The 15,238-nt window shown below is 49.7% G+C and overlaps 1 protein-coding gene across 7 annotated transcripts in view; it reads left to right on the top strand.

The window, feature by feature from the left end:
- The window catches only part of PUM2 (pumilio RNA binding family member 2), a 97,410-nt gene extending 83,263 nt beyond the window's left edge, over nucleotides 1–14,147 (top strand). For 4 of the 7 annotated variants that reach the window (XM_043981724.1, XM_043981719.1, XM_043981723.1 and 1 more), the window contains 8 exons: nucleotides 648–915; nucleotides 3,974–4,103; nucleotides 7,621–7,755; nucleotides 8,331–8,468; nucleotides 8,800–8,925; nucleotides 9,709–9,830; nucleotides 11,283–11,475; nucleotides 12,352–14,147. In XM_043981724.1, coding sequence (XP_043837659.1) covers nucleotides 648–915; nucleotides 3,974–4,103; nucleotides 7,621–7,755; nucleotides 8,331–8,468; nucleotides 8,800–8,925; nucleotides 9,709–9,830; nucleotides 11,283–11,475; nucleotides 12,352–12,483 — 1,244 coding nt within the window. In that variant the 3' untranslated portion in view covers nucleotides 12,484–14,147. The remainder of the gene's footprint in view (nucleotides 1–647; nucleotides 916–3,973; nucleotides 4,104–7,620; nucleotides 7,756–8,330; nucleotides 8,469–8,799; nucleotides 8,926–9,708; nucleotides 9,831–11,282; nucleotides 11,476–12,351) is intronic. The other 3 variants (XM_043981725.1, XM_043981720.1, XM_043981722.1) reach the window with 2 other exon arrangements.
- The last annotated feature ends 1,091 nt before the right edge of the window (nucleotides 14,148–15,238 follow it).

Below are 15,238 nucleotides of genomic sequence, written 5' to 3'. Positions count from 1 at the left end.
CTTGTTTTTCTTCTCAGTATTGGCAGCCATTCGACTTTGTTGTTCGGAATGGACCTGAAAGTAGCTGTTCTTTGTTAATTCCTTTGCCCAGAGAAACCCACAGTGTCTGTCTGGTGTCCACAGAACAGTCTGAAGGTTGCCAAGGAAGCCTAGTTTCCAAAATCCCGACGAGAAACTCCTCATTATCACAGCTGACCCTCAGCATTCAGTGTGGGTCCATCCTCCTAACTGGTGTTTGCAGTGACCTGACTCTGTCGGCTTCCCTCAAGGCAGCCTGAGTTTGGTTCCCTTACAACACTAGAGGGAGCTGCAGGCCTCACTGTGCCCTCAGTGCCCAGGGCCTGGCACCCAGCAGCTGCCAAATAGGTGCTCGCTCCCTTGCCTTCTGTTCCCTTCCCCCAAGCTTGCTCTAGGCACCCTACCCTCTGGCTGCTGATGTTTGGGTAGGAAGAGTCTGCAGGTTTTCTGTACAGTCGTTTCCCTCTTTTCCTCTTCCTTTTGAGTCTTTGCACCTACACACATTAAGGAGTCTGGGGAGTGATCACAAGGGGACAGTCTTTGTTTGCTCACTGCATCTGTGCTCGCAGTAAAGATGTGTTTGAGGAATGCCTTGACACCCCGAGTTGACGAGAGCCCCTTTGCCGTAGGAGGCCTGGCCAATGGAAGTGGGCGTTATATCTCGGCAGCTCCTGGAGCAGAAGCCAAGCACCGCAGCGCGGCCAGCACGTGCAGCCTCTTCAGCTCCAGCAGCCAGCTGTTCCCTCCCTCCCGCCTGCGCTACAGCCGTGGTGACATCATGCCCTCAGGCCGCAGCCGCTTATTAGAAGATTTCCGGAACAATCGCTTCCCGAACCTTCAGCTCAGAGACCTCATGGGCCACATAGTCGAGTTTTCCCAAGACCAGCATGGCTCCAGGTGAGTGTCTCAGTTCATCCTCGTGTTTGTATGTTTGTTCGTTTAGAAGGCTCCACGGTGGCCTGGTGGGGGTGGTCAGTCCCAGATTCTGCTCCATTGGGACATCTTACTTAGAAGGTTCCAAAATTACCCTCTTGGCCGAATTCTCAGAGGACAGAAGTTAGCTGATGACATGATCGACGGGGGTCTGCCCTTTTCTCCAAAACTATCTTTTGTGTGAAATTTTGAGAAGAAGCCCAGGCCCAAAGCTGCCTTGAGACGTTGTCTCCTTACAGTTGCTTTGAGTAGCTTAATGATCTTGCTGGCATTTACCTTTGGTTTATTTGTTTTAGTGGGTTGAGGAGATCAGGATTTACCCTGAAGTTGAAGATAAAGTGCAAACCAGATGGCAATAATTATTTGCAGTAGTTGAAATGGTTTTGGTTTGCTCAGTGCTGTCCAGTGGCATTAGTGTTTTCTCATTCCTGCCCTGGAAAGTAGCCATTTATTTGGACATATGTAATTGGGTGGCCTGCAGGCACTAAGATGGAGAAGTTAGGGGTGGGGGTGACATATTTGAAGTGCTCTCAGAATAATTAAAGCGGGACTTTTAAAAATGGGAGCCTGGGCCAAAACAGAGTTGTGATATTTTGGTTTGGTTTGAGGTTTTTTTTGGGGGGGTGGGGATCTGCAATTTCCTCAGGGGTGGGGGTGAGGGAAGAGAAATGCCCCCTCCCAATGAAGACCAGTAGGACTGTTCTGCATGTTACCATGAGAGACTGGCCTTGAAACATGGTGAGCTTTGGTGTCCAGCTCCAGGGCATGCCACCATTACAGGTCAGAGTGACTCATGGATCAAGCAAGTTCATGTGTAAGACCGACTGGTGCCCTTTCTGCATATTGATCAGTTATTACCCAGATTGGCCAGGCTGAGGAATAGCACGGGCCACAGTGAAGAAAGGACTGATCTTGGAGTTGGGTAGGCCTGGGTTCAAGTCCTGCATTCTCCAAGAGGACCCAGACCATAGAACATCACTGGGTCTGACTGTGGCTGATGGGAGTGCTACGAGCTCAGAAGGCTCTAGCACTGGACATCCCCTGTGACCCTGGCCAAGCCCGCTTGCAGCCTTTCAGTCTCCCAGACAACCCTGAGCCAGTTACGTACCTGAGCCTTTCAGATGACTTCCCCCTTCCCCAAACCGAAAACCCGAGAAGTCATCTGGGCCAGAAAAGAACTAAAAAGTCTGAATTCTGTTTCCATTGCTCCCTTCTCTCTTCTGATATTTATGAACTTGCAGCATAGATGGTACGGTGAGGTCTGAAGACCTATGTTGAAATTCCATTGTGCCTCTTCCTCCCTCTGGAGGAAGTTTGCACTGGGCAAACCATAATGTGACCAGCCCCTTGACTCCCGTCCAAACAAACCATCTCCTGTCTCTGTCTGTGCCTTTCTGCTAGTGACCTTCATATCTGAAAGTGTAACCCCTGCTCACGCTTCCTGGCTTCCCCAGCTCCCTTCGAGACTCGGCTTGTGTCTCCCCTTCTGCGGGCCTTTCCCAGCTTCACTTGACCCCCACCCCTGTGAATGGCCTCCCATTTACACTGTATGTTTTTGATAGAGGGTTTTTGCATGTTGTCCCCCTCATTAGAATGTGAGCTCCTTGGGAGCAGGGACTATATTTACCTTTATTTCTCTATTTCACCAGTCAACATACCCTAAAGCTCTGTGTATTCTAATTGTCTAGATAAAATCTGGGTGTAAAACAATAATAAAACTGTCTTCTGAGGCAGGTGGAGGTCTAGTGGAAAGCAGAGCATCATCTGTAGAGTCAAGGAAACTTGACCTGGCTTCCTGCCTGTACTGTGGCAACATTCTGGAGGCTGTAGGGCCCTCAGATGTCAGGGTCTATCCCCATGAAATCTCAGGCTTTGGACCACCAAAGCAAAAGAATGGGGGGATGGAGGGATTACCACAGACCTGGAGAAAGACAGGTCGTGTTCAGTCTCTCTTCCCCCCCCCCAAAAAAAAAAAAAAAGAAAAAGAAAAGAATGGAATGAGGAACTAATTTGACTTTTATTCCTAATAGAATTCTTGGATGACTGGCTGGGCTGACTCCATTGATATTTTTTAGTTGTAGTTCAGGGAAATGTTGTGGATAGAGTTTATCAAGATTTTAGCCCCCCAAAATCCTGAACAAACCCAAAGTGATACACTTTGTATTATTCTTAGGGCCTTGATAGTATAATTAGGTGAATTTGGAATGTCTGGCAGACAGAGCAGTTTCAGAAAAATCCGTGTCACAAATCCAAAACAAAGGCAGGTATGATTAAGTAGCACTTTGAAACCTGAGGATCTTAAGAAATGATCCTCAAAATGTATGTGAATTAATCTGTTGGCATCTCAGACTGCATGACGAAGGGTGTATATAGTTTATAGGATAAAGAACGTGGTTAGGGGGCAGTGGAAATGGGACTGGATTTGGGCAAAAGGCCTCGATTAGATGAACCTTTGGAACTTTCTTCGAACTCTCTTATCTTCTCCTGTGGTCGGACCATCTCTGGAGCATTTAGGGAAAAGGCGAGTCCAGTAGGGAATGGCCTTGAGTTTGTCCCATGTGAAGACTTGCTGAAGAAACTGGAAAAATGGGAGCCTGGAGGAAAGAGGACTTTGTTCTTTCAGGGTTTGAAGAGGTCTCAGGCAGTGGATGGGGTTTGCCTTGTCCTGAAAGGCTCTGACAGTTAGCACTGACTTAGGGGAGGGAGGTAGAGAGGTGATGGGTTTGGTCTCCCTGGAGGTTTTCACTCAGAGGCAGGACAGATATTTGCTTGTCAAAGGGGTTACAGGAGAAGTCATATTGACTAATTCTTCTCTAGCTCCGAAGTTCTGTCTGTCTTTGAATCTGTGGAGTGATAGGAAGAGCAGGCGTGTTAGCGCTGCCTCCTCTGAGCTCCGTGTCCTTTTTTCCTCCTGCAAAGTGACTAGATTGTATTCGAGGTGGTCCCTTTCACAACAATGGGCGCTTGTCTTGGCTAGGTTTCCGTTATCTACAGGTGGTATTTGAATCTCTGTTCCATGTAGATTCATACAGCAGAAGCTAGAGCGAGCCACGCCCACTGAGCGCCAGATGGTGTTTAATGAGATTCTGCAAGCGGCCTATCAGCTGATGACGGATGTTTTTGGCAACTATGTCATTCAGAAGTTTTTTGAGGTAAGTATGTGCCCAGTTGTAGCAATGGGGATTCTGCCCACCAATTCTGGGGGTTTTGACTTTGTATCTTAGTGTCTAAGAATCCCACATTCTTGCGGTTGTTTGGTCTCTGATAGATTCACTTTGGCATTCCAAAGTATGTCTGCCTTGGACTCTGCCCTTCTTTCTGCGCATATGTCTTCTTTCTCATTTTGTCTCTTTTCCCCATCCCTCTTCCTGCTCTGCCTCCACGTTTGGTGGTCTTTGTCTAAGAATGTTTATGGAGCCATCCCAGGCTCCCTCCCCGTGCCCCTTTTTTTATGGGCCTTGAGTTCTTGGGCTTTTTCAGCCTTGTTCTTTACCCACATTGGCCAGGGCTGGGCATCCAGCTCAGGGAATTTCTTGGGCTGGACCAACCCTGCCCATGCAGCCAGGAACAGAGAGCTGGGTGGAGGTCCCTGTTGACCACCTCTGGGTGCATGTGCCTTACCACAACAGGAGGATGTTGGTGGTCAGTGTCACAGGTTGCAAACCCATAGCTTGTCTCACCCCGTTCACTAACTACAGTCAGGGTGACATGGCTGCTGAAGGAAGCTTGACAATGGAGAGAACAGAAGAAACTCTTGTATAAACCATTAGTTATTAGACTGTGAAAATATGGGACCTTCCCCAACAAACTCGATGGTGGCTCTACGTTTACCAAAAGAAATGACAGCCACGGTGCCATCCTGCTCGGGAGGCTGATCAGGGAGGAGGGGCCTAACTCTTCTGCCCATTTTTGTCTGTGTCTTAGTGATGGCATTTTGACAATTGCTGACGGGACCGGGAGCAGATGTTTTCGGTCTGTGGTTTTGAACTTGTATAAAGTAGAGGTTAAAATGATGGGGACGGGGACAGGAGATGGGGTACAGGCAAAGTCTCTCTCTGATTCAGTGGTGGAGTCAAGCAGTATTGAGGTCCAAGAACAGCCACAAGCCCCACCAAACACCCCAGGGAGTTGAGTCCGTGTCCCAGATGGGTCTTCATTCCTGAGGACCTTGGGAGTAGGGGACGTAGAAAGATGACTGGCTTCCTGCTTAAATTAAGCTGCCACTTTGAGGCCATTTCCGCTTGTAAATAAATTCATGTTAAGCTTACCTGTCAGTAATGAAAATACCTACCTCCAGCATCTCTGATTTCATTGATGGATATAAATCAAAGTCTTTCTACACCTTTGTCCAAGCTCCTTGTGAGTTTGGGTGCTTTTGAAGCAGTACCTCGAAGCCCCAGCCAGGCTGGATCTCAAAGAGACGTATGCTCTGTTCCCGGGACTAGGTTCAGCGAGCCCGACAGCAGCATGCAGGGCCCGCTGCCCAGGTCAGTGCCTGCAGGCACAGCCTTCTGACCCCTGGGAGAACACTCAGGGCCTGTTCTCAGTCTCCTGGGGGAGGACCCCCCTCGCCTGCCTCTGAGCTTTTCAGACTCTTTGTGTCCTAATTCTCATTCTGCCTCTGACTCCTTTACTGGATCTGCATTTTTGTTACCCCACCAGGGGGTGTCCTGGGCCCCCTTCTCCCTCTGTACTTTTTCACTTGGATATCAGATCCTGAGGGTTCATTTGTCATCTCTGCACTGGTGATTCTCAGATTGAGTTGTCCAGCCTTAATTTCTCTCAACCATCCGTCTTAATCACTTCATACTTCATATTGGACGTCTTAAACTAGATGTAGGTAGTTTAACCCATGTGTCTAACATTGAAGTCATTTGTGTTCTCCCAGAGACCTCCCTTCTTGCTCCTCCCCTCCGTATCCAAGGAGCGGTTAAGTCCTTCTGGTTTGTCTGTCTTGTAGCTCCATGTTCTTCTCCCCTTCTCTCCTGGTCTAGGCCTCTCATCACTTGAGCCTGCACTCTTGTCCTCCCCAGATCCACAGAGGCATGGCTTGCCTCAGTGTCTGTCCTCACTTAGTCGTCAGAAGGGTTTGCCCTTGTCGCCCTTGTCCCTAAGCTCCAGTGACTCCCTCATAGTTCGTGGGGCAAATAGAAAATCCTCTGGCATCCCAGGCTCAGGGGAATAGCCTGTGTGAGGCAATAGGGGCATGAAGAATGGAGTGACCTTGTGGGCCAGGACCTCCCCTACGTTTGTCCTCATGGGGGAGGGAGGTGCCAGCAGTTGAAGGGAAACAGAGAAATCCCTTTTTTAATCCTCATGGAATTGGTAGCAGTGGGGAGTGACATGGTCGGTTCTGTGTTGAAGGGATGTCGCTTTGTCAGAAGTGTGTCAGATGGACTAGAGCAGGGAAAGTCAAGGCAGGGAGAGCGAGGAGGCAACTGTTGGAGCTGGACTCGCTTGGTGACAAGGACCCTGACTGAGATTAGGGGAAGGGGCAGATGGGAGAAATGGCAAGGCTTGGCATCCTGCCACATAGCTGAGGGTGATGGAGGGCATAGCCCAGGATTACATGGAGACCACAGACCTGGGAGATTAGAAGGAGAGTGTGATTAATAAACATGGTGGGTTTGAGATGTCTCCAGCACCTCCAGGGGGAGAGGTCCCAAAGGTAGGTAGGGAATGAAAGCTGATCTGTGAGTCAGCTGCACTAAGATGGCTGTTAAACCCGACATGAACGAACCAGGCCACCGAGGCAGAGAGACAGGGCTGAGGGCCGATCTTGGGGAGCATCCCCAGCTAGGAGGTACAATAGGAATGATAGACCTGCAAAGGAGAGGATCTCCTTCCTTACCTTGGGTGTCACCTCCCTACTGGCCACTTGTGTTCTGTCAGCCAGAACAGGTGAGAATTCCAGATTAGAATAAAACATGTCTTCCCTCCTATCATTGTTCCATCAGCCCCTTCCCCAAGTAAAGGTCTGATCCCTGCTTTGAGACTTCTTTTGCTCCCAGGATGCCTTTAAAATAAAATATCCCCTTTGCAGACACTTTTTACAGGACTGAGCCATAGCTATCTTCAGTTCCCTGACCCTTATTCCACTTTCTGGACATTTCATTTTTAAAATCTTGTACAGGCCCATCAGCCTTATTTATCCTTCTTCCCAAGGTAACTTGGCTGGTAGAATTTGAACTCTGGTCCTGCCCATCCTTCCTCTGAAAATGGGCAAGAGGGGAGGCGTGGCTGACTCTGCCTGGCTTTCTTCTTCACAAACTCTGTGCAGGAGACTCTGTGTTCCTCCTTGTGAATGAGCATCAGATCCATAGCAGATTTCCCCTTTTGACTCTTTAGTCCGTCCCTTAGTGCTTGAAAGGATCCCAAGTTCAAATCTGATTCTTATGGACTGCTGGGGTTTGGGCAGCCAGCGCTGCAGGCCGCTTGCTTCTGTGTGCTGGCCCAGTAGAGGTTCAGCTGCCTGAGGGCAGTGTTCAGAACCAGTAGGTTTGGAGATTGGAAAAATAGGTGCATGGCAGGCCCTTCACTTGGAGCCTCCCTCCGTTTCCCCACTTGGGGCTAATGTTGCCCTTTCCCCCTCCTTCCTTCTTTCATGGGCTCACTAAGATCAAATGCCACGTTCTATTTCACCACCACAGATCTTTTCTTTTCTTATAGTTCGGGAACCTGGATCAGAAACTTGCCCTGGCTACCCGAATCCGAGGCCACGTTCTACCATTGGCTTTACAGATGTACGGCTGCCGCGTCATTCAGAAAGCGCTAGAGTCGATTGCCCCTGACCAGCAGGTAATTGTAAGTTATGACCATATCTTTTCACTTTTTCTTTTCTTAAAATTGTTTCAAGCTTATCTTTTAATATCCTTTAAAAAACATTTCTTCCCAAGTAGTTTAATATAAGACAGTTTTTACAAATTGTCGGTGCCAACATATCGTTTGTTTCAAATGTCACAAGAGCAGTAAATTATTTGGCATTAAAATTCTTGAAGCTGAGTCAGCTCACCCCCATGGGGTTTTCTTTCAGTCAACCAAAATTTATTTATTGGATACCACCTGTGTCCCAGGCCCTAACCAAATCCAGTGCCACGCTGTCCTCATTCAGAACTTTCTCTAGACCAGTGGGGCCCACTAAGCCCTATGTGAGGATGCCTGGGGGCTGCTGATTGAGCTAGCTTTCAAATATGTCTCATCGCACCTCTCTATTTCATTATCCCAATTCCTTTTTAAACCGGTTAGGGCTGCCCCTCAGGAGTGCCGTGAGCCCCAAAGGACCCAGGCTCTCGCAGCTCCTTGGAGCAGACAGGGAGTGCCAGGGTCTCCCCTCTGGCTCCCTTCTGCTGCGATCGAGTGAACCAGTGACTGTTTTACAGAACGACATGGTCAAGGAGCTGGACGGCCACGTCCTCAAGTGCGTGAAGGATCAGAATGGGAACCACGTGGTTCAGAAGTGCATTGAGTGTGTGCAGCCTCAGGCTCTGCAGTTCATCATCGATGCTTTTAAAGGACAGGTAACGGCTGCCTGGGCAGAGATGCAGGGTCCCCTCTTCCCCCGTGCTCTTCACTCAGCTCTGTTTTGTCCCTGGACGTGCTCCTTGTCTTCTTTTAGAGCTCAGCTCTGCCCCATGAAGGGCATCAGAGCACGGGGTCTGGACAGCCTCAGACACTTCTGGCTGGGGGACCCTGGGCTAGTCCCTTTTCTTCTGCCTGCCTCCATCCTCATAAAGGGCTTTGCAGCCCCCAGGCTTGTGGGCGGCCCTGCTCCCAACAGCTCCCCGGGAGGCCCAAGGGGGCCGCGGCCCTCAGGCCGACCTAACTCGCTTCTGCTCCTCTGCACTTCAGGTGTTTGTGCTCTCCACCCACCCATACGGCTGCCGAGTCATCCAGCGCATCCTGGAGCACTGCACAGCTGAACAGACTCTGCCCATCTTGGAGGAGCTGCACCAGCACACGGAGCAGCTGGTCCAAGTAGGTGCTGCCACGTGGGTGCCACAGGGAAAAGGCAGCCGAGGGGCCAGAGCTGGGGGTGGCGGGCTGGCGCAGGGGAGGACTGTCCTTGCATGCTCAGGGAGCCAGTCATGACGCTGCCCTTCTGGCATGAGGCTAGCAGGGCAATGGACAGGTGGGGCCACAGGGATGAGAGAGCAGGGCTTCCTGGTGCTTCTCTCTCCTTGGCTTGGCTGCCTCTGCCCTCCTCCCTTACAGGGCATGTCCACCCAACCTGAGTGCCGCTGCCCCTCCCCCCCCCCCAAAAAAGTTGACATTTCCGTTACAGTGTCTCCTGGGACTGGGGGGAGGGTGACTTTTTGTTTTTAAGCCTCTCTCCCCTAAAATGACTAGATTTCTATGTGTGCACCCCCCATACAGTGTGAGGTTTCTCGAAGGTGGCAGGGCCTGCTGAGTATCTCTCCTTGTGTCCTGGCACACAGAGGACAATGAATGAGTGTTGACTTTTTGAAGCTGGTGGGACACAAGCCCTTACAAGACTAAGGAGACACGAGGGGCAGATAGATGAGGCGTCACTGTGGTGGGGCAGCTCTTAGGAAGTCTGTAGCCCACATCTGAGAGAGGCAGGGCATGACAGGCTCGGCCAAGGGTGTCTTCCATTCCCAGGGCAGCCTGGGCATCTTTGAAGGGAAGGGGTTAGTGGAGAAGTGGGTGGGTAGGTCATACCCAGGGACAGATGGTGTTGGACTTTGGGTCTAGGGCACTAGCACCTAACTCCATGTCATCAGTGACTTTTGTTTCTAGGATCAGTATGGAAACTATGTCATTCAGCATGTTCTGGAACATGGCCGTCCTGATGACAAAAGCAAAATCGTTTCCGAAATCCGAGGCAAGGTCCTAACCCTCAGCCAGCACAAATTTGCCAGGTATTATTGCAGCATCCCCAGGTGCCCAGACTCCTCACTCACGTTGGTGTGTTTGGTGTGTCCTGAGTGGTCAGTTTGTTAGCATGGGGTGGGGGGGGTGTAGGCTGGTTGGGGGTAGACTTTTAATTTCATTGATGCGGTGTGGAATCTCCATAGATAGAGATGGGCATCTTTCCTGTAATTGACTAAGCCCCCTTCTCAAAGCGCAATCTGTGAGGTCAGAACTATCTTCAAGACATTGTCATTTCTTTTTTTGTGTGTGTGGGGGCAGTGAGGGTTAAGTGACTTGCCCAGGGTCACACAGCTAGTAAGTGTCAAGTATCAGGCTGAATTTGAACTTAGTTCCTCCTGAATCCAGGGCCGGTGCTTTATCCACTGCACCACCTAGCGGGCCCCCCCCCCCCCCATTTTAATTTCTAATATGGAAAGTATTGAAGCTGTAGCCCATATCCACCAAAGCTCTCTCTTATCAGAGGCGGGGTCCTGAGCGGGGCTTTGCCCAGGGGCCAGAGGCAGACCTGAACTAAGGCTGCCTGACTTGCCAGCTCTTCCTCCCAGCCTGATAGTCCAAGCTGCTGAGTGGAAGGAAACCTGGGGTCTTCTTTTGCAATGAAGGGAATAGTGTTCCCATTCATTGACCAGAGAGGGGGCAGAAGTCTGCCCAAGGTATTTCCCCTGAAACACCCGCCAGAAGCCCCAAAAGCAGGGAGTTAGAGTGAGACAGCCCTGCCACTGATCAGACAAATGGTTCTGCAGTCCCAGGCTTTCTGTGGGGAGTTGGTGTATCAGGGCTCGGTGCAGCAGAGAGATTCCTGACTGTTTACAAAACAGACTGCAATAGTATCGTCATCTCAGAAAGCAGTTTAACCCCAGTGGGTAGAGAAATGGGACATGTGGTTCCCTCTGAGTGCACGACCTTCAAAGCAGCTCAGGCGTGTTCTCTCCTGAATGAGCACACTGTGTTGTGCAATTTGCTGTGTTTGTCAGTGGCTTCTGCTGTAATTTTCAGACTCAATTTTGAGGGAGAAAACCTTGATTTAAGAACAGGGGGCGGGGGGGGGGGGATGGGCATGTAGGTGGTGCATTCGGTAGAGCGCCAGCCCTGGAGCTAGGAGGACATGAGTTCAAATCCGACCTCAGACACTTGACACTTTCTGGCTGTGTAACCCTGGGCAAGTCACTTAACCCCCATTGCCTCAACAACAACAAAAAAGAAGAATCAGAGGGGCTTCACTTTTGATTAAAGACATCCAGGGATGGGGAGCTCAGAAGGCAGAACTTGCTCCTGGTGGCCCAAGATGGGCCTCTCGCAATTGGCCCAAACATGGCTGGGGCTGGGGCTGGGTGTCAGTTAAAGGAAGGCTTGGCTGTCAGGGCCCTCCCCCTTGTCCCCTAGGAAAGGAAGTAGGAGGTGAGCTGATGAGGCCCTGCCTCTTGTCTTCTCTTGGCCAGCAATGTGGTGGAGAAGTGTGTGTCACACGCGTCCCGTGCCGAGCGAGCCCTGCTGATCGACGAGGTGTGCTGTCAGAATGACGGTCCTCATAGTGCCTTATACACCATGATGAAGGACCAGTACGCCAACTACGTCGTCCAGAAGATGATCGACATGGCGGAGCCCGCTCAGCGCAAGGTCCTCATGCACAAGGTAGGCCCCAGGTCTCGGGCCCTCCCTTCCCTGATGCTGCCTGGGACTCGGGCCTAATGGGGACTGCCCGTGGTGAGGAGGACGATGCAGCCAGGCAGGAAGGAGAGCAGGGATGAAGAGCAGACCTTTGCCTTGTGAGCAGCCACCAGAGAGGAGGAGGAGGAGGATGGCGGCTGGCAGGGAGAGGGGCTGGGTTTGCACTAGAGTTTACGTCTCTTCTCACTCAGACCTCTGAATGCCGCTGCTGCCGTCAGAGGGAGCTCCCTGGGAGAGCTGGCAAAGAGGGAGAGTCGTCAGGCAGAGGCAAGGGAGGAAGGGGCAGGACCCCCGAGCCCCAGGCCTCATGGCCAGAAAGGAGAGAGGCCAAACAAGACACTTGAGAGGATCGAGGATTTAGTGTTGTTAGGGGCCTTGGAAATGGGGCTGGGGGTGGGGGGGAGTACAATCCCTTGACTTTACTGTGAGAGGCATTTATGGTAGAGTAGACAGAAGATCTGGGTTTAAATCCTGTCCCAGGCACTGACGAGGTGTGTGACCTCATGTCCCGGTGCCTCAGTTTCCTCATCTGTAGAAAGAGGGTGTTGGGGCTCTGGATCTAGGCTCCAATATACATGGTTGGGACCCTCCCAGGGGTGCTGGATTTGACACCCAAGGTTTTCCTCACTCTGCCATGTGCTTGGGCCCTGGGGCAGTCCCCAGGGTCATTCATTAAGCACCTGCTTTTGAAGTTGTGCAGACGGGCAGAGACAGCTCAGCTGAGTTCACGCCGAGGCTCTTCCAGCTCTCATCACCTTTGCTCCAGGCCTGCCATTTTGGGTGGCCCGGCCTTCTGGACAAGGCTCCAGGGTGGTGACGGATGTTCTTTCTCCACCGCAGATCCGGCCCCACGTCACCACCCTGCGCAAGTATACCTATGGGAAGCACATCCTGGTCAAGCTGGAAAAGTACTACCTGAAAAACAGCCCAGAGCTGGGGTCTGTCGGAGGCCCCCCGAATGGGGTGCTGTGAGCGCGCTCCTCTGGTGAATTATCAAAACACAGCTCGACTCTGAAGGTGGCGGGTTTTTGTTAAACAGCCCTATTTATTGACTCGATTCATCCATTTGTACATTTTTTAAGGTTCTTGTGTATATTTTGGGGGGTGACTGATAGACTATCTCCAACCCCGAGTAAAGACCTATCAGATTGGATTGCTGGCAAAGCACAGAATGCTTGTATATGATGTAATTGTATCAAAAATAGCTGTCACATATTTTGTAAATTTTTACCTTGTAAAGTCACAAAAAATAGTTTTTAAAAAGGAAAAAGTACAGTATTCTTTTAATCAACTGGCTGGCAATCTGATAGGTCTGCTACCCCATAGCACAACGATTTCTAGAAATGTATATAGAATCATAGGCCTTATTTTTCCCCCTTTCTGTGAAGTCTTTTATAGCAGATTGACGATTACCTGCATAAATATGATTACTGTTTAACCAAGGAAGTTAAGTTGTCTTTTGGTAATTCACAACCTGTTGCCCAGGTAACTAAATGAGGAGAAGAGCATAAGTGATCTGAGAAGAGAAAGGCTTCCCTTTTTTGCTGTGAAGCTAGTTTAATTTACGGACACTGCCCTTTATTTCTCTAGCAATGTCTAGAAGCTGCGCCGTGTCTGCTTATCTATGTAATGGTGGTAAGAGGTAGCAGAGTAGAATCATGGCTGTTCATCCATCCCCCCGTGCCCTGGCTGAGAAGCCCAGGATTCCCTCCTGGGGCAGGCGGGCAGGGGAGGGAGGAGCTCCGTCAGTCAGGGTGACCCGCAGGGCCTGGGTGGAGGTGACATTGAAGCATGATGACATATTCAGAGCTTTTTTTGCTTCCTATAAATATATGCATCGTATGCGTGTAGTTCTTAGGTGTAAGTTTACAGTTTGACGGCAGATCTTGGTTCAACGTTTATTACAGACTTTGCTCACTTGGTAGTGAAGCTTTTCTCGGCTGTACAAATGTACATTTGTAAACCTTCATGCTGTAAATGTGATTTGTTTTACCCGGGGGGAGGGGGGGGCGGGGGATTGCATTTTAGTGTATATTCAGCTCCCCTGCCCTTTCGCCCTGACATAGAGTGTTGTATAATGTAAATTTATTTCTCCAAATCAAGAGTGATTTTTAAAAAATTTTATCTTTATATGGTTTCAGAAGTCTGAACCGGGTTTCTTTTTATCTATTGTGAGAAATGTCATTTTGTTCTATAACATAGCTGTTGATTCTGTTACTACAGACGTTTTGAGGACTGGATTGGATTAAACGGAGGTCAGGGTATTGTGCACAGAAAGTTCTGGGCTGAGAAGGCGCCTCACGGCGCAGCCAAGGCTTGCCCACCCTCCTGATGTGGTGGGGCTTGTTTTCCTTTGCGCAGAAGAGTCCTGTATTTTTGACCAGCCTCCCAAGTATGAGCAGATCTGTAACATACCCTTCTTTTCTCTGGACATTGGACGTTGTCACAGTAACATGAAGATGGTGTACATTGACGAGGGGCCTTATGTACATTTCCCAAGGAGCTTTTTAAGGCAAAATTGTGACCATATGTGTATAATTAAAGTCGTTTTTAATCCTTTGCCTATGGAAATATTTTGGAAAAAAAACGCTTGCTTTGTATATTCAGTTTCTGAAAGATAAAGAAAGTGCTTTGTATTTTGTTGAAGTCGGTATTTTGTATAAACCGTTTCTGTTGGCCGATTTGGGTTTTGTGCCATCTCAGTCATTGGATCATGTCAAAGAGCATTTTGCCAGGCTCTTCAGAGGAGAAGGAACCCTCTCTGGGGCGATCCTGCATCTTTTTAATCATTCATATCATGAATCTGGACTGACAGCAGGAATTTGGGGATGCCAGGAAGATGTTTTTCCTGTTTAAAGTTTAAGCATTGTACTAGCAAAAGAACATTCCTTGGTGAAGAAGGGATCGAATTTAGCCAATTTTTCATTGGCATTTCTCTCGACTGGCTTATTAGGGAGTGTTGGGTAAGCATAATTACATCACTGTGGCCGTGGTTTTTGACCATGCAGAGCTCATCAGGCATCTCTACCCATGCCATCCATTGCTCCTTTGCCAATCCTAGGGAGTCCCACTCACTGGTCTCTTGATGGGGCTTTAGCCCCTGATCCCAGTCTTTGACTGGCACGTGGAGTTCCTAGTTTGACCCGATCATGAACCCCTCTGTGGGATGCTGTGCATAGGCCCCTTCACTTCTGCAAGGGCTGATTTTCCTTAGAAACAGTATTAGGAACTGGAGTCCTATTGCGGGAGCAAGTGTGTGTTCCCAGAGAAGCCGTCAGTCTGAGACCCCTCAAGTCCAGATGTTGACATTTCATCTCCCCGCCACTCAGAGGCCCATTCAGCAGAATCTGTTAGCAACTTGTTATTGAGTAACAAGGTTACTTCGTCCGGTCTCCTGCCCACCCCCCACCCCCCATACATAGCCTACACGCCCCCCCCCCCCCACCTTCCTATCCCTTTGTGTTCATCTGGGATGGAGTTAGGGCAAAGCCTGAAGGGGAATTTAGTTTGGGCAGAACCATTCAGCTCTCGCACACGAGTGTCTCCTTTTGATGTGCATTGTTCATGGACCAGTGTGTTTAGTCTGATACGTCCTGGCTCTTTTTGGTTCATATGGAATAATGTTTTATTCACTTATTTGTATATTCTGTATAAACTAGAAAATGAAAAAGTGTGAATAACATTGTATGAAATAAACCTGGTCTTGTGTTTTCCTCTAGGGAGATAA

Source organism: Dromiciops gliroides, chromosome 2 (genome assembly GCF_019393635.1).
Source record: "Dromiciops gliroides isolate mDroGli1 chromosome 2, mDroGli1.pri, whole genome shotgun sequence".
In the NCBI taxonomy this organism is placed as follows: Eukaryota; Metazoa; Chordata; class Mammalia; order Microbiotheria; family Microbiotheriidae; genus Dromiciops; species Dromiciops gliroides.
This window is presented reverse-complemented; position numbering and strand designations above follow the sequence as displayed.